Raw genomic sequence first — 23,097 nt, forward strand, 5'->3', positions numbered from 1 at the left:
CGACAACAAAGAATGTATGGAATGTAGAAGGGCAGTCCTTTCGTTTTATGCCTCAGTGAGACGCCTTGAGTATAGTACAACGAAACGAATGTGAACCGCAATCAAGTGGCTAAGCAACCAACCTCAAAACCCGTGCCAGCACTAGGGGTTGGGATACAGGCTGGAGTTGAAGAAAAAAAAGTAAACAAAAAAGCAGTGTTGAGTATACACGAAGATATCAAAGATTTGAACAACCACCCATATTAATAGATCTGCACGGAGAGGTTAAAATGCTCATTAACATCATGTGTTCAATACGAACATCCTGCCTCTCTGATTCCTACCGGCAAGATCCGATCGGGGTCCATACCACTGTCATTAGAGTAACCTCGCGGTTAGTGAGGCATACCAAGATCAGGCGCGGGTTGATCCTCAACGACTCAATGGCAGTAATAGAAGGTCTAGCCAGACTGCTTGGTATGTTTGCTATCATCATGCTGTGGTATAGCATTTAACTATTTACGATTAGCGAGATGAGATGTCGGAACTTTTATCTACGTGGACCCTATCGCATGCGTTGACGCAGGTACTGTTCTGGACGCGCTCGTGGTGAGTGCGTAATGAAACAACGGAATGGGGTTGAAGGTTATTATTGGTATAAAGGATTGACGGGCGCTTGTCGGAACGGAACATCGATTCAGACGAACGCTAGGTGTGAAACACATCATAGCCAGGAAACTTAAAATGGCATGCCAAGGGCTTTCTTGTGTACCTATCCACAGCTTCAGCAGAACGTTTTCGGACGCAAAAGGTAGGGGGTTTGACTCAGCAATTCATGAGCGTGTTGATAGGCTAGTCAAAATACTCGGAAGCAAGCTACATTCTCCTCAGCAAAACAAGACAACTAAACCATAGGAATAGATGCTACAATCCAAACAGCTTAGGCATATACTAGTTAGGTTAAAGGCGTACACGTTTTACACACATTTTGCATATTGTTGTCTTGTTGTTGTAAGATTTCGCCGTAGCTTGGTTCCGGGTCTACATTTGTAAGACCATGGTAATAGCAATGCCCTTCTTTAATGTGGATCTCTGTGTCGTATTCGCGTTCTCGATGACATAAAAGGTGGGTTGCTGTGATGGCTGGGTTCTGAGAGGGAAGAGTTGAATACCGCGCGAAGCGCTGATGAGACGTGTACGCGCCGCCAGGGAAAGCAAATGACGCAAGGTGTAGTGGAAGAGAGATTCGTGTAAGTTGTGAACGTGATACAAAAGTTTACCAGGCCGCGTGTAGTCCTCGTGCAACCTTGCCACGTTGAAGCTTTGAGCTCTATTGTGAACCGTTGCTACCCGTCAAACACACTCAAGACAGACAAAACACTTACGTAGGACCGACACGTGACCGACGCGGGGCATCAGGCGGGGCAGTTGGGCGAAGTTGCATATCAGAAATGACGCGTTTTGCCATGGATAACACTCAAAATCCCATCAATCAAGCGCGTTTTACGCTGATCTCGACCAATCGAGGCTATCTGTGGCGTGCAACCACACCCTTTCCCTAGAAAGGCGGCATGTGAAAGATGCCTGTTGAGAACCTTGTTGTGCTGCAAGATCGCACCTGCTGCTCGCGGGCAATGACGTGAATCTTTCGTAGGACGTCAGAAAGGCAGCCGTGACTCCAGTTATTAGTATATATACTGCTCGTGTGCGCTGTTTCTGCTATTCTTTCAACACAACGCAATCAAACTCCACTACACAACCACCACTCCCAAACCCAACCAACCAACAATCATCATGTCTGACATCGGTCGCAAGGGACTCGGCGAGCAGGCCCAGGAGAAGAGTAAGCACTGCTGCCTCACCTTGTCCAACCTCAAGTCACTGACAACATCTGCCAGTCACCCCCGACTCACAGAAGTCAACCATGGACAAGGCCGGCGAGAGCCTGTCCGGTGCCGGTGACCGCGTCGCCAGTGCCGTCCAGCCTGGTCAGTACCATTGTACCACACACCCACTACCCTCCATCGACTAACTCTTCACAGAGGGCCAGAAGTCCACCTCCCAGAAGGTCGGCGACACGACCCGCTCTGGCACCGACGACGCCTCCAAGGAGGGCAAGGGCATGCTTGCGTCTGCCCAGGAGGGTCTCGGCAACGCTGCCAACTCTGTCTCTGACACCCTCAGCGGCGCTCAGAAGAAATAGACGGTTCCACTCACCGCGAGAGTGATTCGTACGATCTTTGCATTCGACATTGGCTCCTCCTGATGGGTGGATTCCGGGGCACATTGCCTTTGGCCTAGCCAGTCATGTATCACGATACCCTTTAGCCTCACAATGAATGAAGAAACTTCTTTACACATCTGATCTTGTCTATTCGTGACGCCTACTGCTCCTGGCTATGATGTTCTGACTACGACTTGATTATTACGTGATGTCCTGATGGATTCGAAACACTCACCATGTCTCAGTATGATATTACGTCGTGATCCAGACCCTCTTGCTTCGCGGTTCGCACACGTTGTGGATGCAGCCGGCTGGTTTGAACACCCTTCAAATATCTTCATCTTCTACCTCCTCAATCTCAACGTGTCTCAGCTTGTTCTCCGCCACTGATCCTTGTGATCTCGATCCCTGAATCTCCCCTCGTACCTCCGCCGCCATCATATCGTATTCTGCCTCTTGCACTGCTGCTTCGACTGCCTTTTCAGCAGCGTCACTAGCCGAAGCGCGCTGTGTTCTCATGAACTCATCAAGCTCGTCGTTCGTTTCTGGTTGAGCTTCCGCTGTAGGCTCGTTTGCTGTCTCTGCATCCGCCGTGCTCTTATCCATATATCCTTCCTCTTGCAGCTTATCGAACTCTTCCGGCTCCAACAATCTCCCCTCACCCTTCGCGAGCTTCAACTTGTTCGCGACTGCCGTAGGCATGAACTTCGTAGCCTCTTTGCGTAGATCGCGAACTTGCGGCGCAGCTTCGTAGACAATCGTTGGCTTCTTCGGCTCAGTCGGTGCCTCGTCATCTTGCGCATGCTGCTGGTATCGTCTTGGTATCGGTGGTGGCGTATCGCGTGGCATGGGGATGTGCTTTACGTCCGCATCCGAATCGCTACTATCGTCCTCCTTTCTCTGACCGTCCCTCCCCCTCTTGCCCAATACACCACCTCTCCCCCCTCTCCCACCCCTATCACCTCTGTCACCCCGTCCAACATCGTCGTGGAATACTCGCTCAGGCTTGAACTGCGGTGCCTTGTCGCCCAGCGCTACTCGCGCCTTGTTCACCGCTACAAGGTCTTTCTCCAGTTCTGCGAGCCGTTGCCGCTCATGGGGACGAATTTGCCCGCCCTCATCGAGTTCTTTGAGGGAGTCGATATCTCGTTGAATGCGCACGGGGTTTCGGCGCGCGAGCTTTTCGTTGCGCTGCGTTTGGAGGGTGGCTTTTTGCTTGCGGATTTGCTTTTGCTTTTCAGCCTTCTTCTCGGCCTGCACGGGGTTGTAGTTTTTTTCTTTCGCCATGATGGGCGTGAGATTGGGGTGTGTTTGTGTGAGGTGTTTTTGTCTAAGTGCAATGGAGGTGCGCGATGAGATGGAGATTCGGTCATCGAGATATGGCCCGTGCATACACTTTCGCGACGCGCCATTCCGTAACACGCGATGAACATCGACAAGCTAATTTCGCACGTTAGCTTAACACGATGTTCGTTCCGCGAGCTGTCAGGCTCAAGGGCGTTCGAGAACAGCGACCAAAGCCCCCAGCAACCCCTTCACTCAAGCCTCCTGCCGAAAATACTCGAGCCAGCAGCGAAGATGTGCTTGTCGAGGCTATGAGAAGGACTAGGACGACTACATATTCTCCCGCCCCTCAACAGGAAGTGAAGGATAGTACAGCTAGCAAACGCGGGCCTAGGTTCACAGTCAAACCCGTCACGCCAGAGTATATCGCGCAGCTGGCTGCTGGGATTGAACTGATCTTCACCGACTATGCTCACCAAGAGGAGAAGCGGCAACAATGGCTCGAGGAACGCCACAGGGTAGTGGATGGGGAGCAGAAATGTATGTTGGTGTGTACTGAGATCTTAAGCTATAACTGACCCTCAGGAATAGTTATTCATCTCACCGCGATTCTCCAGCATCCAAACATCTCGAAAATGAAGCCTGAAGTGACTCAGGTCCTCCTTCAGCAAGCGCTGCAAGAACATCCCTCCGATATCCTTGAAGTCGCACAGAACGGTTACTTTGTCCGTCGCAAACCGTCGTCGTATCCTCTCCCTTTCGTTCCCAATAACAGCTTCGACGTGGTCGACGACGATGGCCTTGCTTTCTGGGACCAGCGCACAATCTATGTCGAGCCTCATCTCAGGAACCTCTGTCAGACTCCTGCGAAAGTAGCATACTGGCTGAAGGAACACGGTCAATTGAAGCCAAAGTGGCTACCAATTCAGGCAGTGCACATGCTGTGGAACAGCTGCGCTTTCGTCGTGCTGAGCGGAAACGTAATGCACGATGATGTTTGGCGAAAGTGGAGAGAAGCCAACAAGCCAGACGACTGGAAGGTCATGACCAAAGTTGAGCACACAAAGCGCACTGCCGAATATCTAGCGCTTCTCGAAAAGGAGAATCCTAGAGGCATGCGCAAGGCTAATATCGACGCCAGCACTTTGCCGGCGATTGAGAGGCCAGCAGCACTGCCGATGGACGTGGAAATCGTGCCAGAGGAACCACAACTGGACGTCGCTGAGCAACCAGGAGGCAAGAAGAAACGCAAAAGGCGAAAGCCCAACAAGTCTAGTCACCAAGCTGACGAAGTTGAGACTAACAACAGCAATTTTGCAACTGAAGGAGCAGATATTGACGAGCCGAGCAGAAAGCGTCGAGGTTGAGGATCCACTGCTGATGACTATGCAAGAAAATGTTCATCATCAATTGTACGTTGCAAAGGTGAGCCTTGACATGCATTCGGAGGTGGATTGCACACCATCCACTGCCCATCTCTGCAGCGAACATGCGTAAGATCTGATGTATCTTTTGTCGTCGACGTCTTGGCGTGCTATAAGTTACACTTCGTTCAATGCTCAAGCTTACCCCGCTTACTCGCCAATACTTACTTTCCAAAAGTTACCGAAAGCCACCGAAGAGCCACCACCCCTTCTCTTAAAGGATCACTGGGGTCAGATCATGTAAGCCGAGGACCTTAGCATTGCAAGAGAGGGGGAAGGAGTGTGCCGCGGCGTTAACGTCAACTTCCTTTATACATCTGAGATCAGCAATACGACAATTGAAAAGAAAGCCTATTGCTCTCAAACAGCTTATTTGCGTAGCGCAACCTCTCTTCAGTGAATCTGTCTTGTTTTGTGTTTTGCAACTTGCGTCTTCTATTCCAGAACTCGCCGCTTCTAATATGACTACAATTGTGGATAAGACATCTGACGGCGTGGTTTATCGCGCTGCGAAGACATATCCCGTGCCAAATCTAGACATCTTGAGTTTGCTGTTTGGTAAGTATCAATTTCGTCTGGACAACAGCCAATCGATCACAGGGTGCTTTGGGTAAACCAAGACCACGTGATATCGCGACAGAATCGCGCTGCATACAAGAATACTGATATTCGATAGACTCCGAGCACTGCCTAGCAAAACCCGACACACCTATTCATATCTCCGCCGCAGACCCATCCCTTCGCTTAACAATTTCCCGAGCACGCACGCTCACTCAAGCTACCTCAGCAGTACTTCGCAAGCACTTTGGCATTGGCGCAAAAGGAGCAGGCCAAGATATCTGCTCTGTGATCTCAACCGGCCACTACCTTCTCCCAGTCCTTTCGTATGGTATTATAGGTGCTGGTGGTGTTTTCTCCGCTGCTTCCGCTGCAAGTACCGCTGGTGAACTTAGTAAGCAGATCCAGGGCGCTGGGTCGAAAGTATCAGTGACTTGTGACGCAACGAAGGAGATTGCCGTGAAGGCGGCTGAAGAGGCGGGATGGGGCGAAGGCGGTGGGGGCAGGGTTTTGCTTATGAGTGAGGGAAAAGACTGGACGTTGCAAGTCATTGGGAAAGATGGACAATTGGGAGAGAACTTGATCAACGAGAATGATAGGCTACCATGGCAGAAAATCACAGATTCACAGGAGCTGGAAGATAGTCTGGTGATCTTGATTTATAGCTCAGGGACAACGGGACTGCCAAAAGGTAACTTCCCCTTGACATTCTCGGTATTGAAAAGGGGTACTAATAGACTCATCAGGTGTGAAACTCTCCCATCGCAATCTCGTCGCCGAAGCCGTGATTCCTGGAGACATGTTCAAAGCCTGGATCTCGACTTCCCGTCCGAACTTCGAATATCGCACAGTCGCCCATCTCCCTACCGCCCATATCGCAGGCATTCAAGGCTACCTCATCAATCCCTTTTATATGGGCGGCATCGTATACTGGATGCCCCGCTTCGACTTCGCACAATTCCTCGAGTACAACGCAAAGTACAAGATAACCTTCTTCTTCACGGTGCCCCCCATCTATCTGCTCATCGCGAAATCACCCGCAGTAACAGACCAGTTCAAAACGCTCGAAATCGCCATCTCGGGTGCCGCACCCCTGGGTAAAGAGCTCCAACACGCTGCGAGTCAGAAACTCGGGGGTCCTGAGTGTTTCATCAGCCAAACATGGGGTCTCAGCGAGACTACAGGCAGCGCAACAGTCATGCCCATCGGCATGAACGACGACACGGGCTCCGTATCCCCGCTCATCCCCAACATGCTCGCCCGCCTCGTCGACGACAACGGCAAGGACGTCGAGCCCGGCCAGCCCGGCGAGGTCCTCATCAAAGGCCCCGTCGTCTGCAAGGGCTACTACCAGAATGCCGCCGCCAACGCGGAATCCTTCACTGGCGACTGGTTCCACACGGGCGACATCGCCGAGTTCCGCGACGGCCTATTCTACATTGTCGACCGCAAGAAGGAACTTATAAAGTACAAAGGCCTGCAAGTTGCGCCCGCGGAACTCGAGGCTGTGTTGCTGTCGCACCCAGATATCCTGGATGCGGCGGTTATCGGAATTGAAACGGATGACGGGACGAATGAGGTTCCTCGGGCGTATGTGGTTGCGGATCAGAAGAAGATTGGGGAGAGCGAGATTGTGGAGTTTGTGAGGCAGAATGTGGCGAGTCATAAACAGTTGAGGGGTGGGGTTGTGTTCTTGGATCTCATTCCCAAGAGTCCGGCGGGGAAGATTTTGAGGAAGGATTTGAGGGTGCTGGCGAAGAGGGAGAGGGGGGCTAAGCTATAGATAGGGGTTGTTGTTGTTAAGATAGGAGTGAGAATGAAGCTTGTCCAATACTCCTAGTTACTTATTATACCGTAATATATGTCTACCGGCCTGGAAGTATTTGCTGACGAGTACACAAACATGTCAAGCAACCCTGTCACAAGTCGGTTCCTACGTTCTCGCCCCTTGGTTCATACATGGTTTAGGGGGAGAAGCGACTACACTTTATGCAAGGAATGGGTTGTCAGATTGGGGAGAGCGAACAGAACAAAATTTGGACTAGGATAAAAGGATCAGATTCAACTGTAGCTGAGTTGTTATCAAACGTTCCACCCTCCAGTCCCGCAAGTCACACTCACACCCTATTATATCACTTGGGGTGCTTTGGACAGTCACTGCTATTTAATCTTTCATTCTCCAGCGAGGTGTCGGCTTTAAACCTTTGAACCTTTGAACCTGTGAACCTGGACCTAGAAGAGTTCCGCGCACGTCGTTTGCACTGTTACCGTTTTGACGTCTCGTGGCAAGGAGAAAGGTAGCGGTGACCCTTGGTGAGTAACCGCGCCAGATCAAGCGCCGGTGCGTAACCCTGGAAGGCGCTATCGTTCCTTCTCTCCGCTTTTTCAAGTCTCTCGTAAAGGCGGAAAGGAAAAGGAAAGTCTCGAGTCTTCATGGCTCGTTGTGCCAGATCGATGGCCGGTTGAGGACTACGAAAACTCCTCTTAGACCCGCTTTTCGCCTGGTTCTCTAGTTCCTGCTCTCCAAAATCGGCTATCGCGGTCTTGAGTAGGAGTCGTGTTCGATCGTTAGGTGCGATGCGTTCTACCAAGCGATCATCAGAGTGCAACCTTTGAACGAGCTCTTCTTCTGATAGGCGATGCCAGAGAATGCATCTGTACCCGTAGAGACCTGTGAAACGACGGTCAACTCCTTTGTGCCTGCGATAGTAATAGAGAAGCTCCAGTACGTAGGACAAGGTGATGTTGAGTTCGTGTGTGGGACGGACAATGTCAGAGTCCAACAGGGCGAGATCGTGGTCTGAGAGTTTTAGGCCTATTGCGGCCTTTCCCAAGGAGGCAAGAACTACATATGAAAGTCGGTGGAGCTCGCCTCTCTCGTCATGGGACAGTATGCTCAAATCCTGGAGGTTGAGACCACCGCTCGAGGCAAGGGGTGTGCCTGAAAGAGCATCGCAAAGCGTGATGAGATCTGCGCCATATGCAAAAGCGATGATATCAATCAGAAAGCGACGAAGGCGAAGCGTCTTTGTGTTGAGGTGCGAGGGTTGTGATTCCGTTGAGAAGGGAGTGTAGGGCGGCGGCGGTGGTGAAGCTAACCCCTTGCATGCAGTGCAGAGTAGTCGTGAGGGTGGTAAGTCCATCCTGGAAAGTGTGCCGAGAGAAAGAAAGGAAGAAATGTGCAAGTTTAAGTATAAGATACCTGCAACTTAAGACTTCCTGGAGAAGGGGATCAAGTTTGGTTGCACTAGAATCTGGTAGGCTATCAAACATCGATGGACCCTGTGACCCTCTCTACCATGGATGGCCTATCATTTTTTCCGTAAACTGGCTCATAATTACCTCTATTACGGTTTATAGGACGCAATCCCCGCTTCTCCTCATGCAATGTATACACCAAGGGACCGAAACGTAAGGCAAACCGTAGTTCACAGCCAACTCTCGTGAAACTTGCCCCTTCAATCACTTCTGCGAAAATTTCCCCTATTTGTCCTCAAGCAGGAGCAAACCGTCTGTGAAAGAGCTTGCAAGAATAGCCAAGCCAAATAAAAATTGCCAACCACTGGAGTCCATCGAGGACCTCCAGGGTATGACATGCTAGAGGTGTTCAGGTTGTGCAAATCTACCTGGTAGTATCCACGCCGTACGCCGTCAAATCCAGCTACTGCACCGAAAAGAAGAGCTACCTGGTGCCTGATGTTCTGGTTTCAAGCGGGGATAGTAGATCCTGGAGGTTCTTAGCGTACGATGCAAAATATAATAGAGATTGTAGAAGTCCTTGACTACCTCCTGGCTGGACTATCGTCGTAGCCCCGAGAGTTCTATTTTGTAAGGTGCACTGGTGACATTCAGAGCAATTGCCACAACGTTGACTCAAATGCAACTGCCTACAGTCGATATTAGCGTCATGATATAACATAGTTGTGCTGACGGAAACCTCTCTTCCATCCATATCCTCGATATGACATTCGTAAGTCGACTCCTTCACATAATCCTATCCTTGGTGCATTATCATGACTGTGACCCTTTGAAGAACACAGCTGACTTTTATCCACTCTTAGGCCCGAATCCTCATTGCTGTAGCCTGCAGACTGACGGCCGACGCGATCGCAGCCACCATAGAATGGCTTTGGAACATGCGCGCGCGGGTTCATCGCGCAGGCGACGTAAGTCTTTAATTTGTTCCATTCCTTCTATCGTTTCAAATTTGGGTGGCTACAATGTTCCAGTTCTTGACTGACGAGGTTTTGTACAGGAGGACGAGACCGACGACATCGTTTGAGGTATGTTGAGTTTCTTTACTCTCATCCTACCCGGAAGTGCTCCAGCCCTCTCCAGGAGCGGACTCAAACGCATGGGATTCGACTTGAGACGGACGCTCCCCGACACGTCACTGGACCTGGTGTTCTTCCAAGGTGTTGTACTGAAGACGATGGAATGTTCGAAACTTCTCGGTATTCTCCAGGCTGGTCGACTTTTCAAGTCACTTCGACGTGTTCGATGCACTGAAGACCTCCACGCTACCCTGTAGCACGTCACAAACATTGTGACTGTGGGGGCACCGTCACGGCTTCCCACTACAAAAGCGGCAATGACGCGCTAAACAAACAACGAGCACCCAACCCAACCCAACCCACCTCACCTCCACCTCACCTCACCTCGCTAACGGACTCGCACCAGAGCGATGGCGGGGCCACCAAAGTTCCACTGCAGCATGTGCTCGCACTCTTTTGAGTCCAAGATGGCCCTTAGCCAGCATGTCCAGAACCATCCCGACGCAGCTCGCGCATCGTACGAGTGCGCAGTGTGCAAATGGGAGTTTCGTGACTCACTAGCTCTGGCAGCACATGAGATTCAGAATGGGCACGGCGCCTCAAACGTGTCGAACCAGCTCTCGGGTGGTCTGAAGGCTCTCAGTGGTGTATCGACGGAGCAACATGCGTGCGACAGATGCTCAAATACCTTCAGAACCCAGCAAGAGTACAACGCCCATCGTTCGTTCCCCGATGGACCTTGCTGTGACCACAAGACGAAGAGGCCTCCGAAACTGCAACTCGCCTACAGGGGCTTCGTCGACGCGGACAAGCCTGAGCCCGAGCCCAAGCCCACAGTCAGTGAGGTCCTTGGTTACGACGACTTCTCCGACACTCCGAGTGCCCTCAGCGCGAACGACCTCTACTGTCATGACTGCAAAGAAGCCTTCCCAAGCCAAGCCAGGTTTAATCGTCATTTCCTGGGATGTGCAGGTCAAGTCGCTCGTCCGGAAACGGAGTCGGTCGCACACAGCTCGAAGGCTCCGTCGGCGGCCGTCCAGTCTACTGAAGTATATCAGCCTCATATTTCATCGACCCAAGCGCGCCATACCCTCAGTGTTCGGGTCCCGGCACCACAGCTTCCGCAGACGGTTGTCCAGGGCGCGCAGCCCATGCCTCGCCAGGTTATCACGATGAACGTTGGACGGCCGGTGCTTCGACAGAATCCCATACATACACCAGCGTCTCTCTCAGGATCTTCTCGCCCTCCGGATCCGACAAACTCTCTCGCCACCTCCACAACAGATCCTCCTACCTTCGTGTGCGGCATCAGTGGCTGCCACAAGACGTACCGGTCCGAACAGGGCCTGAAGGTGCATCATACTGACGTGCATAGTGTTGGCGGACAAGGCCTGGACCTGCACGGCAGGGACTCGTGGATGCTCAGTCAGCAGACGCGCGAGCAGCTGAAGGCTCAAGGCCTCCTTCACCAGCCACCAGGCGCTTCTCAAGTCTCTTCGCAACGTCGTGGTCGCGGTGAACGATCTGCTCCCGCTTCTACCAGGCCTCCCCCATCCCAAGCGCCTGCTCGACACACACCTGTCCGTCACTCGCCGTCGCAGCATGGACCATCCGCACATCATGCATCGGCTTATCGTGCACCTGCTCAGCACGCACCAGCTCGCGCTCCAGCTCCCTTGCCTACCAGCCAGAACATGGGCGGCCTCGCAGAGATGGAGCAAGCCAAGTTCATCCAGGATAAGATACTACGCCTTCGCCTGCAGACCGACATCTACATCCACCACGATGGCAAGCTCACGGTCAGCGGCATGAACTGGACGCGTATAGGTGTAGCTAGGCAGCCTGATTGTGTGAGCATGTTCGACCAAATGTGCCATCTTCCCAAGATCCTCCAAGACATCGAGTACATCCCACCGCCGAAGACTTTCAAGGCCGAATATTCAATCCAATATCCTGTATCCGACTTCAAGCAGTCCCCGGAGCACAACCGAGCACAGCCTGGTCTTAGTGTTATCGCCATGTCATGCAGCAAGATCGTTCTCGCAGATGGTCGCCAAGAGGTGGTCAAGATTGCCGCCGTGGACGTCAGTTCCTGCCGAGTTCTCATGAGCAACCTGGTTTGCACAGATCCCGCCGCACAAGTCGCAAACTGGCGTACACCAGAGACTGGGTTATCCAGCTTTGTCGACATGGAGGACGCGCGGCAGACGGGATACAAGATCTTCAAGGGCTGGACCGCTGCTCGCTCCGCGTTGTGGACGTTCATCGACAGGGAGACCATCATCGTTGGACACAACCTGCGCTCCGACCTCGACGCGTTGCGCATGATTCACGGACGGGCCGTTGATGTCGCGAAGTTGGTCGAGAAGGCAGCCAACGGACCACTGTCGATGGCCCAGCTCAGCCTCGAGAGCTTGACTCGCACCTCCTGCCCAGGCGCCGTATTGAAGAACGATCCTATTTTCGGTCGCGACGTTCTGGCCAACGCCTTTGCAGCTCGCGAATTTGGACTGTGGGTCATGAAGAACAAGGAGAAGTTCGAACGGGAGGCTCGACAGAAGAGTCTGGATTACCAGTCGGTGACGCCAACGAGGGCTTGAAGACGAGATAGACGGCTAGGGAAAGGGCGTGATGATTACGACAGACATGGGACATGAACAGAGATAAGCGACTAGCAAAGGAAATGCGTATACCATAGCATAGTTCACGCTTATGACCAAGGAAAAACAATGAATGCATGACTTGACGCCTTCTTACCCGTGACTTGCAATGGCCCAAACAACGATGACTTCCCTTACGCCATCTTCTTACGCGCGAGACACAACAACCCACAGTGTTCACTTCTCCTCCTCCGGCTTCTTCACAACCTCCACCACGAACGCGCCCCCCAGCAAAATCGCAGGCTCCTCCACCCTCCCATGCTCATAGCTCAACGTCCCCACACCCCCCGCCTCCAAAATCAAACTCGGATTATCCTCCAAACTCTTGCCCACCCACCTCGCCGCAAACGACCTCAGAATATGCCCATGCGCAACAATAAGCACATCATTCGGCTGTCCATCCCTCCCCTTCCACCCCGCATCCTTCCCGAACCTACCTTCATGGAACCGCGCACGTATATCCGCTATCAGCTCATCTAGACGGCGTGTTATATCGGCCGGCGACTCCCCGCCCTCGCACCCGTCGCGCCAGATATCCCATTCAGGGTGCATGTTGCGCTCCGAGCGGCTGGCGCGGATCTGCGACGACGTCAGGCCTTCGTAGTTCCCGTAGTCCCATTCGCGGATTGCGTCGGTGGTTTGCGTGCGTGCTGTCATTGTGGCGTGGCAGCCGAGGTCGAGGAGGGCGAGGGTGCGTTGCGCGCGTGTGCGGGGGGATACGTAGCTTTGCGTTGTGAGAGTGGTTAGGGTGGTTGGTGGGGTGGAAGAGGGGGGTGGGGATGTACATGTGTGCTATGTTTCCAGGCACGATCAGGCGGTCGTCGCCTACGAGGGCTTTTCCTGTTGCGCAGATGCGCTTTTCGCCTGAGGGGGTGAGGGGGATGTCTGAGGTCCCTGTGTGCCGGCCGTTGAGGGACCATTCTGTTTCGCCGTGGCGGATTATGAAGACGCGCGGGTCTGGCATTGTGCGGGGTTGGGGATGTGGGTTGATGCTGTGTAGAGGAAAGCGCAGTTGGAATTGACAAGCTTGAAGATGAATCCTTCTTTTCTTGCCCGAGAGAGAGAGCGAGAGGAATTGAGAGAAGTCAAGTAGATGGAAATGACGACGAAGATATGAAAGAAAGATAGGGCACGATGGAGGTTTAACGGGAATAGGCAATAGAGTTGCAATGACGGGCACTTTTATATGGAAAAATGACGTTGTCGTGAGGACTCCCGAACCGAGTTCTCGGTTCATGGTCCGGCAAGGCTGGATACGCTAGGTGGGGAGGTTTTTGTGGAGAAGGGATTTGCCCCACCTTGGTGACTTCCGCGTGCATCCCGCTGTCAGGAAGCGGAGGGTTAGTCGATAATTGCGCGTTTTGGCTGTGCGTTTCAGAATGAGATGGTGTGTGGGCACAGGTACGATTTTTCTTATGCGGATTGACTGTTGATTAAGACTGGAAATAATGTGGTAAAGTCGGTGGTAGTGGTAGGTGGTGGGAGGATGAAGTAATGAGACAGTAAGGATTTCGAGGAAGAATTGTGATAATTTACTCTCTGTAACACAGTGCTACTTGCTGTACCTGTGCTTTCATGATAACGTTTGTACGTAAACAATATGCCTGGGTTCTTCAATGCGGTGGTTTGTCCTTCGTAAGTTAGCTTCCATTGTGGTTAGGCTCTTGAAACACCCTAGACGTACAATTTACCGTGGGCAGCGAGCTTGTCTCCTCCTTCCTCTTATCCTACATCGTGATGCAGCGGCAGCTCTGGGCGCTGACCGAGGTTTGTGCGCATCTCTGGCTCGCACAATCTCGTGGGTCTTGGCGTGGATCTAGCATTCGAGACGTAGAGCTGCCACTGGATGGAGGAGCATCTCCCGACGACGGTCGAGGAATCGCGAGTGCGAGACTGATCGTGGAGGGTCAACGTCCGTCCTATCGCGACGACGAAGACGCCTTGAGCGAGCGGGTCCTGAACCTTTCTTTGGTATTCCACCAAATCGTGCAGCGTGTAGATGGTAACACACATGCTCGCCCCATACCTCATCCTTGTTTCCCCTGAAACCTTCACATTGCCTGTCCACCGCCCAACAGATCCCCAACCCCAATCCACTTCCTCATCAGCACCGCAGTTTGAGGCCTCAGTTTCCTGTAATATCCCTCTTCCTTGCCCAGCACCTCAAAGTTCCTCTTCCCATACCACTCCAAACCTTCCTCATTCGCCTCCCAAACATGCGCCGTGACGCATTTCACGCCATGCAATTCCACCGCCTTCTTGACGATAGCTTGCAGCAGGTGCATGGCGATACCGTGTGAGCGGTACGGTGCCAGTATACCAATCGTGGAGATATAAAGTTGCGAGGATGGGAGCAGACGACAGCGAATGGCGCCTACAAGACGTGGCTTTTCTGTCTCAGCGGAGGAATTGGCTTGTGTGGGTGACGAGTGCCAAAGGGCGACGAGTGTGATGCCGAGGTGAGGTTCTGTCATCGTCTCCTTGTAGAACGAGTCTGGGTAGGGGATGGGCAGGGTGAGGGCGTTGAGGCGCTTGTATGCGTCGAGATGTCCCTCTGTGAGTGGCGCAAGTTGGACATTGGGTGGGAGGGGGCGCAGAGCGAAGAGCTGGGGGATCGCGGGCGTCTGGACTGGTGGAGCGACAGGTGTAGGCACTCTGGACGGCCCGGCGGGTGTGGGTGCAGCTGACGATCGTGGGCTTTTCTTCGCTCTTGGTCTCGACGGAGCTGAGAGGAAGTCATCTGGGATGTCGTTCCAGTTGTCTGTCTTGGGCGGAACTGGCGTGCTGGTTGTGAGGACGTGCGGAGGCGCGGAGACAGACTTTGGCGGCGGTGGAGGGCGTTTTGCAGGCGGGGGTGCTATTGGGGCCTGTTTTGGAGTTTGTACGCTTTCTTGTGTGGCCGAGGGCTTCTTGAGCCACCCGGTCAACGAGGACTGGACCATTGCTGTGTAGATGGAAATGCGCGTCTCTTGATGTCGACAAGGCGTGGTTGATAGGAATGTCACGTCTTAATCTCGCTCTGCTTCTCCAAGGACAATTGGTGCAAAGAGCAACGTCGCATCTTGACTTTCCATTTTCCAGAGTCTCGACCGGCGACGCGCCTCGTGTCGATCCTTCCCCTTCCGTCATAGGCAGCTTTGGCGACCCGTCAATCCCGACATGCCGACACTCCAACATCTTCCCGCTGCAACATCATCATCGCGCACGCATCCCGCCGCTCCGCCAGACGCAACCATGGGCGCCGAACAGTCAAAACCCTCCTCCGAGGTCAAGCAGCATGTCTTCTCGCCGTACGTCAGCCCCCGCACCGCCAATGGCTGACATGTCGATTTGCAGCCCCGGCCGAATTTGACCAAAGGGCTGATAAGTTTGCGCGCAGAGACCACCCCGTCCGATTCTCCACCCAGATGGTCGACTCGATACAGAAGAACACTTTCGTACGGCACACACGCCCTGGAAGAAAGAGAAGACAACGCAGGACTAACACCCTGCCAGACGGACTCGACGCGCTCCAGAGCCCAAGAACTTGAATACCAGTCCCGCCTGACCGCAGAACTCGAAAAGCTCTCCTCGCAAGAATCCCAAAGCCTGTCCTCCCTGCATGAATCCCTCTCTTCCGAGTCTGAGGAGCCCTCCTCGCCCTCTCTGGTCGAGAAGCTGCAAGACGCCACATCGACCTCGTCCACCCTCGCGGAAAAGCAGCGACAGAAGGACATGAGCAGAGATAGCGTGACCAAGGAAATTGAGACGCTGAAGAAGAAGTTGGAGCAGAGGAAGAAGCTCGAGCAGGTTAGTGCCGATCTGCAAAAGGCGAAGGAGGGCGTTGTCGCATGCTTGAGGCAGAACGACCGACGGCCGCTGGACTGCTGGAAGGAGATTGAGACGTTCAAGAAGGAGGTTGGACGGCTGGAGAAGGACTTTGTCGCCAAGACTATTCAATGAGTGCACGATTACATGGAGGTTACGATAGGTAGTGGGGGCAGGGTTGTGTACAGATAGGAGGGGTGGGGCAAGCCATCTTGAGAACTCATCATCGTCATGCTCTGTCGTGTTTGTTGCTCCTTCCCTTTCTGTTTGTCTGTCTGTCTTTACCCCGCATGTTTCTCCAATTTCCATCTTTCGCCTACTCTGAAACCCTGCTTCTCCACATCCGTCCCGACAGGCTGGAAATATGCAAACGGAACTCTCACACTTCCCGTACCTTGCGCAGCTCACCGCCTCCTCTTCATATGCACCCAATCCCAACCACACCTTCCTCTTCCCCCTCCGCTCACCTCATCACTCTCCCTTCACCGTGAACCTCCTCGCACAACCAAATATGTCGCGTTGCAAGCTTCTTTCACCACACATCCCACCACTTATTACGACAATGGTGGGCAGATCACCTTCACCACGCGTAGCTGCATGGTTAGTAGCGCTCACCACGGATGGCTGCAGTTCTGGTCGCCTATAAAGTCGATTGCCCCGCGGGATTGAAACTTCGACACTACCACCTCCACCATTCTGTTTCTGCTCACTCGACGCCAAGAGGAGTGCTAAGCAGTTTGTGGGGTCATATCTCTGATTTTACTTAAGAGCGAGGAGTGAGTCTTTTCGGCTTCAACGTGTGTTTTGCTATTTCCTAATATTGTTTGTTCAGTACCAACTTCCCCGACGCCATGTCTGGCAACAGCCTTGCAGAAGCCATATCCTTTTTGGATATCAACGACGACGACGATCCAGCAAACTTCTCCGAAGATGAGGTTGACGTCCAGGCGTACGACACTGAAGACTTGGATGAAGACGGCCCAATCACGACCGGAGACGAGGATGATGATTTCGGATTCTTCGACTTCATCCCACCAGCATTGGTTCCTGATCCAACAGAGATAGAACTCCCGTGGCATATACTTGAGAGTGGCGTCACCGTCCACCCCGGCACCGTGATAGAGTTGCGCGACCACACTGACAGGAAGACCAAGCATATGACCTCCGGTGATTTCTTGTTCGTCAAACACATCATTGAGGATCTTGCCAGTGAAGAAGTGATCTTGCGTGGATACCGCCTGAGACGCTGCTCCTCTTTACGGCCACTCTTCGATAGTACGTGATCCACATTCAATATATCGAACGCTTGCTGATCAAATTACAGACAAATTGAATGATCTCTTCATGTTAATTGAGATGCATAATCACGACAAGAGACCACGCTCCATTCAAGGCCTGAACGATGTGTCTCCAGAGGATGTCGTCTGTCTACGCAGATGCACTTTTACTAATCTCAATTATGAGGCATTCGGTTTAAGACATTCTAACCCACAGGGTCCTCAGCGGCTCAAGACGCAAGATGAGGTCCGTCAATGGATCTTTCACCAAGGCCAACTGATTTGTCGCTGGGTTCACGTCGTCGAACTACATAAAGAGGACAAGTCATACGGGGGCGAGGTTCGTAGGATGTATAAGCGAGAGGTCACGGAATTTATGCAGCACGTTCATACTCCGCGCCCAGTCGTACCATCCAGTTCCCAGCGTTCAACACCTACCCTGTCACTAAGCTCAAGCAAGCCGTCATCCGACGACGAAGACCGAATCGAGTTAACGACGTCAGCCCAACACATTCCCCAGAAGAGTAGAGTCTTTACTTTTGGAGATGGTTATTGTGGAGCTGGAGGAGTGTCTGATGGCGCACGACAAGCAGGATATCGTGTTCTTTGGGGTCTTGAAAATGATCCCTGTGCAATGGCAGCCTACCAGAAGAACTTTCCCGGCGCCATGCACCTGAACTGGGATGCACAAGACCTGCCCGACAAGGCGACTCGTTATCAGCATGGATGCGATCATCTGCACATGAGCTGTCCATGCTGCTTCTGGTCGGAAGCACAGTAAGTGATGCTACGGAGTCTTTTCCAAGTGATTGTTGCTAAAACTTCTGTTCAGTACCAGCGCGGGAGCAAACGATGAAGCGAATATACTGACCTTGTACACGGTTGAGGCCTGGCTTCACAAACTCAAGTCTACACGCTTCTCTTTAGAACAGGCTCCAGGTCTGCTCAAGCTATCCAAGCACCGTGGGTACTTTCGCAACTTGCTCAATGGTATCCTATTGAGAGGCTACAATGTGAGGTACAAGATCCAGGATCAAGCATGGTTTGGCATCCCTCAGCACAGGCGCAGGCTCATTTTCGTTGGGTCCAAGTAAGAACAGTATCTTTCCATCTGCTGCGCGTATTGACTTGGAACAGAATTGGTTTCCCCCTCCCACCATTCCCGAGCCCAACTCATGGTCCTGACGGGAGTGGCTTGAAGCGCTTTGTCACCATAGAAGATGCTCTGAGACCCCTCCATCAGCAGTGGCGACGCTTCAGACATGATACGTACCATCAACCCAAATTGGAAAGTTTTATGGATGGAACTCAAGTCAATCCTCACATTAGTCTGGCAAAATGCGTCACCACCTCAGGCGGCGATAATACCCATTACTCTGGCTCTCGAAGTTACACAGTTAGAGAGTTTTCATTACTTCAGGGACTGAGCCTTGGTTTCCACTTTGAAGGGTCAATCACTAGTGCAAAGAAACAATGCGGTAACGTCTGGCCATCTGCAACGAACAAGGTTTACTTCCTACTGTGGGCGGCGCACCACGAGGCATTTGACCACGGCCTCATAGATGCCGAAGACGAGGTTCTCGATCTCTACGACTTTCTCGAAGCCAAGGGGGTTTCACTTTCACATCCTGCACCTACCGAGTTCGACTTATTCGACAGCTCGTCCCCACGATCTGAAGCCCAGCATCCTGACTATCGATATCTACATCGCATAGAGAAGACGGTGAAGCCTCTCTTTCCACTATCCTTGTGGGCTCGGGCGAAAGATCTCGCACCGATTCCTCAGAGTCGCCCACGGGCTGAGCCTGATATGGGATTCGGATTGTCCGGCAACAAATCCAGCAGTCGCAGCCGCTCTACTTCTACATCTTTGCGACCCATTAAGCGCGAGAGGACAGTGTCACATAAGACCGAGCAGGAAGAAGTCGATTTCTACGAAGACCTGTTTCAAGCTCAAGATACCGGCAACTTCTACGACTTCACGTGAGCTGATACAAGTGTGTACGAACTCAAGCGGATCTTTACAATATGCTCGTCAGCGAGTGGAGTTCTCGCTTTGTTTGTAGAAGGGGGAGAGCCACAATTTTCTCTGTTTACGAAGTAACTTTCTCGATGACACGAATCATTTTCCGTCCTGACCAACCAACTGCGCATCAGTGTATCAGCAATAACGCCCATTCCAGCTCCAAAAAGCTCAAGTTGACAACGAGCAAGTTTGCTTACCCCTTTCCTTTTTGCTGGGACACTCGAAGGATTCATGACATGTATTATATTCCAAATCCTAGTATGCATGACACAGCTGTGTTTTGCACTTGCAAAGCGCGTTCACGAAAGGTTTACGCGACGAATGCACGCTAGGATAGAATCAAGAACATATTTGACTTCTTTCACCATTCAACCGTGATACGAAGAACGCCCCACTATGCTAACACGATAGAATAGACCTAGTCTCGCCTAATTTCACGTGTCTACTTTCGCATTCCCTTCTGGATGTTCAATCGCAACTCCTGCGCCGCCGCTACATCTTTTCATTTCCTCACTATTCATGAACGTTTCACTAACGGAGATAGGCGAACGGATAGCAGATGCTGCAGCATTTCCCTACTCCGTCTTAGTCTACACTCTTAGTAGTACTCAGGGAAGATTTCTCGTTACAATCCTTCGATCCAAGCGTCTACGGCGTCTGCCCCCACACTCCCATCCTCCCGACACACATCATCATCATCATCGAGCAAAAACGTCCCTACTGTGGTAATCGACCCACCCTGCTTTCCGCCGACTCAACGTTGCAGAGTGGATCTGACGATCATCGGCACGCTTTCCCTATGCCCGATGCCCGATGCTCTACATGAATCCTGCTCACCCAGACTCGCCGAACTCACCGTACCCCTACAACGACGATAATCGATAATCGGTCCGTTGCAAGGTCGACTGTGAAGCGCAGATTGCGGTCAGCATGCATGGCTACGTGAGTGCATTGGCATTGGCGGAGTTGTGCCCGTGACGCATCGCATCTTCTACCGCCGAGTAGGTACCGGTAAGGAAGCGAGCGCGCCCGTACCGTAGTTATGCCGTGAACGACGGGGACACTCACAGCTTCCGATGCTCCCTTCAGGCAGGCTTCCGATGAACATCGACTATCTATCTATCTATACCGCGGAGGCTTGCAAGTCAGGTTCCCTTTCGGTTGTGTGGTTCGTCGAGTCAAGATTGTGTGGCTGGAGCGGTGCTGGTTCTGGATGTTCAGGCGTGCATACCTGCTGCCGATGCTCCACTCGACTAAGAATCGAAACAAAGAAATAGCGGTATTAGCCACGTGCACTCCCGCATAGCGTTGCGAGAAGGTTTACAAGTCAGTTTCGCATCTCAATTAGTTTGCGTGTGGCACGGGACTAGTATTAATGTGGGAATGATAGAGAAAAACATCCTTTCGAAGGGATGGGGGGCCGACAGGGTGACCACGCCTAAGGTTCCTGTTGTGTAACTATATGCGTGGCACAACGCATATCAAGACAAACAACGTACGATGATCTACGATGCAAGAGAATATGCATCGGAAGACACCCCCAGCAAGATCAAAAAAACAAGATCAGATCAGATCAGGACAAATGGAAGGTAATCTCCTCCATCGCCTTGCCAATCCCGACAACGACATCAACAAAAAAGCACAACAGCCAATCCCAACCCGCCATGCACAAGCCAGCGCCTCCGTTCCGCCATATAGGTACAGCCAAACGCCCGCCCATGACGACACACAGATAGGGTAGGCAGCCCATCCGACTCAGCGCCACACATCAGCTCGTCGGTTTCGTTTGGTTTCGGCACAATCCCACGATCAACGCTTGTGTTTTCTGGGCTTTTGCGAAAAAGCCCACTCCTCCGGGGAGACATTCATTCTAGCGCGCTTCTCGAAAACTGCTAGAACAACGCCTGACAGCAGGCGGAACCCGCTCCGCATATCTTTCATTGGTTTCCAGTATACAGGGCGAGGTGGGTCGCGACATCACGCCAGCTCTCTAGGCTCCGCTAGTCAGATGCTTAAGAGAGGGAAGGGAAAAGGAAGGGATGGCGAGCGAGCGAGCGGGTAGGCCAACGAGGGTTACGGCGCCGCTGCGGTGCCCTGCTGCGGTGAGTGCTCGGCAGACGCATGCGGTGGTACTGTGGATATGCGGCTCTGGATCTGCCGCGTAAGAAATGAAGGAATCAATGGGTTTGGGTGGGAGTACAAAGAGGACGTGAGAGCCCCGATCGACTACTTTACTTTGCTTTGTTGGCCTGTCGATATACACAAATTCAATACTTATCCCACATCGACAAAGCAAATAAAACAATAGTCGGATTGTTTTCGTGCCCCCCTCGAACGCCTCGCCGCAATTGATCAGTCAATACACGATATCTAATTCGCACACACGACGACATCACTGATTTTTGCTTCTTCGCCTCGACCAAACAACACTCCAAAATCACAACACCTCCCTCGCGTACCACCGATATTACTCTCCGAACCTACCCTCAAAGTCTCCGAACCAAATACAAAAAAGCTCCCGAAACAATCCATACTCACCACCTACCCATAACCCAAAAATGCCATCCACACACTCCCCCCTCGACGCCCTCCCCCCCGACCTCCGTCTACGAATCTACACACACCTCCTCGTCGCCTCAACCCCACTGAAAGGTCCCACAGCGCGCCAAACCGCAAAATACAACCTCCACACCTCCATCATGCGCGTATCACGCAAATTCCACGCCGAAACCCGCAGCGTCTTCTTCGGGAAAAACACCTTCTACCTCTCCTCCATCCCACCCTCACCCGGCAGACCAGGGACAGCAGACCACCAGCAACAGCAACGGCAAGACGACCGCCACCACGACGGCTCCGGCGCTTTCGAACCCCCGCTGCAACTCCCCGACCTGCCACTCGTGCGCCACCTGGAGATAGACCTCCTGTACTACCCCGCGGTGCTGACGACGGTCCCGCAGCTGGATGGCTGCGGCTGGCGGCCCTTGTGTACGGGTGCAGAGCGCTATGCGGCTACGCTGGGCCATGTGTTGACGTTTGTGCGCAATACGCTGAGTAGTCTGAAGTTTATTGCGGATGTGCAGCCGTATATGGTTGAGCGGGGGGACGGGTCCAGCACAGACGAAACAGAAGAAGAAACAGACACAGAAACAGACGCCGAAGAAGCAGAAGAAGAAGAGTCCTTCGACGTGAAGAAACTGCTCACAGGATTCCACGCCGCGGGGACAAACCCGCGCTTCAACGCTGCGCTGGCAGATCTGCCGTTCCCGGATATCCCCGTTAGTTTTGTGTTTCCGGATAGCTATTTTGGGTTCGTTGTTGAGAAGGAGGTGCTGTGTAAGCGGGGCTTGTTGTTTCTGGCGGGTCAGGTTGTGTTTGCGAGGAATGAGTTAAGGATGCGCGCGCTGCTTGAGGAGCTGGATGGGCTGGAGGGGAAGGGAGAGCTGGAGGGAGAGTTCAAGGAGGGGGGTACAGGGAGGAGGTGCTCTGTGCCGCTGCTTGTGGAGGGGGGGTATCTGGGGACGGAGTTGAGGCTGGAGAGGGGGGTGGGGTTGGTGCGGTCGTAGAGTCTTTGTCGTGTTGTGTGA

At 52.6% G+C, this 23,097-nt stretch overlaps 11 protein-coding genes across 11 annotated transcripts; 7 read left to right on the forward strand and 4 right to left on the reverse strand.

Moving 5' to 3' along the window:
• Positions 1–1,773: 1,773 nt before the first annotated feature.
• Positions 1,774–2,182, forward strand: P153DRAFT_287507 (uncharacterized protein; the record flags this gene model as incomplete). Its single annotated transcript, XM_033663538.1, has 3 exons — positions 1,774–1,822; positions 1,878–1,967; positions 2,022–2,182. The coding sequence occupies 3 exons, from the start codon at positions 1,774–1,776 to the stop codon at positions 2,180–2,182; spliced, it is 300 nt and encodes a 99-aa protein (XP_033525571.1).
• Positions 2,183–2,374: 192 nt separating this feature from the next.
• P153DRAFT_212622 (uncharacterized protein) lies at positions 2,375–3,549 on the reverse strand. The gene is made up of 2 exons (XM_033662574.1): positions 2,439–3,549; positions 2,375–2,390 (listed from the first exon to the last, which is right to left on the reverse strand). Exon 1 carries the CDS (start codon positions 3,488–3,490, stop codon positions 2,531–2,533), a length of 960 nt encoding a protein of 319 aa, XP_033525572.1. The 5' UTR covers positions 3,491–3,549; the 3' UTR covers positions 2,375–2,390; positions 2,439–2,530.
• A 120-nt stretch (positions 3,550–3,669) lies between these two features.
• On the forward strand, positions 3,670–4,854 carry P153DRAFT_288057 (uncharacterized protein; the record flags this gene model as incomplete). The annotated part of the gene is made up of 2 exons (XM_033663583.1): positions 3,670–4,027; positions 4,079–4,854. The coding sequence occupies 2 exons, from the start codon at positions 3,670–3,672 to the stop codon at positions 4,852–4,854; spliced, it is 1,134 nt and encodes a 377-aa protein (XP_033525573.1).
• A 518-nt stretch (positions 4,855–5,372) lies between these two features.
• On the forward strand, positions 5,373–7,252 carry P153DRAFT_384407 (4-coumarate-CoA ligase-like protein; the record flags this gene model as incomplete). Its single annotated transcript, XM_033670337.1, has 3 exons — positions 5,373–5,469; positions 5,588–6,160; positions 6,216–7,252. 3 exons carry the CDS (start codon positions 5,373–5,375, stop codon positions 7,250–7,252), a joined length of 1,707 nt encoding a protein of 568 aa, XP_033525574.1.
• Positions 7,253–7,733: 481 nt separating this feature from the next.
• On the reverse strand, positions 7,734–8,612 carry P153DRAFT_355945 (uncharacterized protein; the record flags this gene model as incomplete). Its single annotated transcript, XM_033666608.1, has 1 exon — positions 7,734–8,612. The coding sequence occupies one exon, from the start codon at positions 8,610–8,612 to the stop codon at positions 7,734–7,736; it is 879 nt and encodes a 292-aa protein (XP_033525575.1).
• A 1,512-nt stretch (positions 8,613–10,124) lies between these two features.
• Positions 10,125–12,343, forward strand: P153DRAFT_337539 (uncharacterized protein; the record flags this gene model as incomplete). The annotated part of the gene is made up of 3 exons (XM_033665745.1): positions 10,125–10,720; positions 10,784–11,323; positions 11,393–12,343. The coding sequence occupies exons 1-3, from the start codon at positions 10,154–10,156 to the stop codon at positions 12,341–12,343; spliced, it is 2,058 nt and encodes a 685-aa protein (XP_033525576.1). The 5' UTR covers positions 10,125–10,153.
• P153DRAFT_422121 (phosphoglycerate mutase family protein-like protein) lies at positions 12,196–13,367 on the reverse strand (the record flags this gene model as incomplete). Its single annotated transcript, XM_033672348.1, has 2 exons — positions 12,196–13,127; positions 13,189–13,367. 2 exons carry the CDS (start codon positions 13,365–13,367, stop codon positions 12,581–12,583), a joined length of 726 nt encoding a protein of 241 aa, XP_033525577.1. The 3' UTR covers positions 12,196–12,580.
• Positions 13,368–14,454: 1,087 nt separating this feature from the next.
• P153DRAFT_287740 (acyl-CoA N-acyltransferase) lies at positions 14,455–15,345 on the reverse strand (the record flags this gene model as incomplete). The annotated part of the gene is made up of 1 exon (XM_033663558.1): positions 14,455–15,345. One exon carries the CDS (start codon positions 15,343–15,345, stop codon positions 14,455–14,457), a length of 891 nt encoding a protein of 296 aa, XP_033525578.1.
• Positions 15,346–15,625: 280 nt separating this feature from the next.
• P153DRAFT_337548 (uncharacterized protein) lies at positions 15,626–16,355 on the forward strand. Its single transcript, XM_033665746.1, has 3 exons — positions 15,626–15,693; positions 15,783–15,840; positions 15,899–16,355. Exons 1-3 carry the CDS (start codon positions 15,638–15,640, stop codon positions 16,343–16,345), a joined length of 561 nt encoding a protein of 186 aa, XP_033525579.1. The 5' UTR covers positions 15,626–15,637; the 3' UTR covers positions 16,346–16,355.
• A 706-nt stretch (positions 16,356–17,061) lies between these two features.
• P153DRAFT_337553 (S-adenosyl-L-methionine-dependent methyltransferase) lies at positions 17,062–19,717 on the forward strand (the record flags this gene model as incomplete). The annotated part of the gene is made up of 4 exons (XM_033665747.1): positions 17,062–17,485; positions 17,535–18,264; positions 18,320–18,577; positions 18,625–19,717. The coding sequence occupies 4 exons, from the start codon at positions 17,062–17,064 to the stop codon at positions 19,472–19,474; spliced, it is 2,262 nt and encodes a 753-aa protein (XP_033525580.1). The 3' UTR covers positions 19,475–19,717.
• Positions 19,718–22,092: 2,375 nt separating this feature from the next.
• P153DRAFT_271804 (uncharacterized protein) lies at positions 22,093–22,995 on the forward strand (the record flags this gene model as incomplete). The annotated part of the gene is made up of 1 exon (XM_033662907.1): positions 22,093–22,995. A coding segment is annotated over one exon (903 nt), but the record flags the coding sequence as incomplete, so codon positions are not given.
• Between the last annotated feature and the right edge of the window lie 102 nt (positions 22,996–23,097).

Source organism: Dothidotthia symphoricarpi, assembly GCF_010015815.1.
Source record: "Dothidotthia symphoricarpi CBS 119687 unplaced genomic scaffold P153scaffold_7, whole genome shotgun sequence".
In the NCBI taxonomy this organism is placed as follows: domain Eukaryota; kingdom Fungi; phylum Ascomycota; class Dothideomycetes; order Pleosporales; family Dothidotthiaceae; genus Dothidotthia; species Dothidotthia symphoricarpi.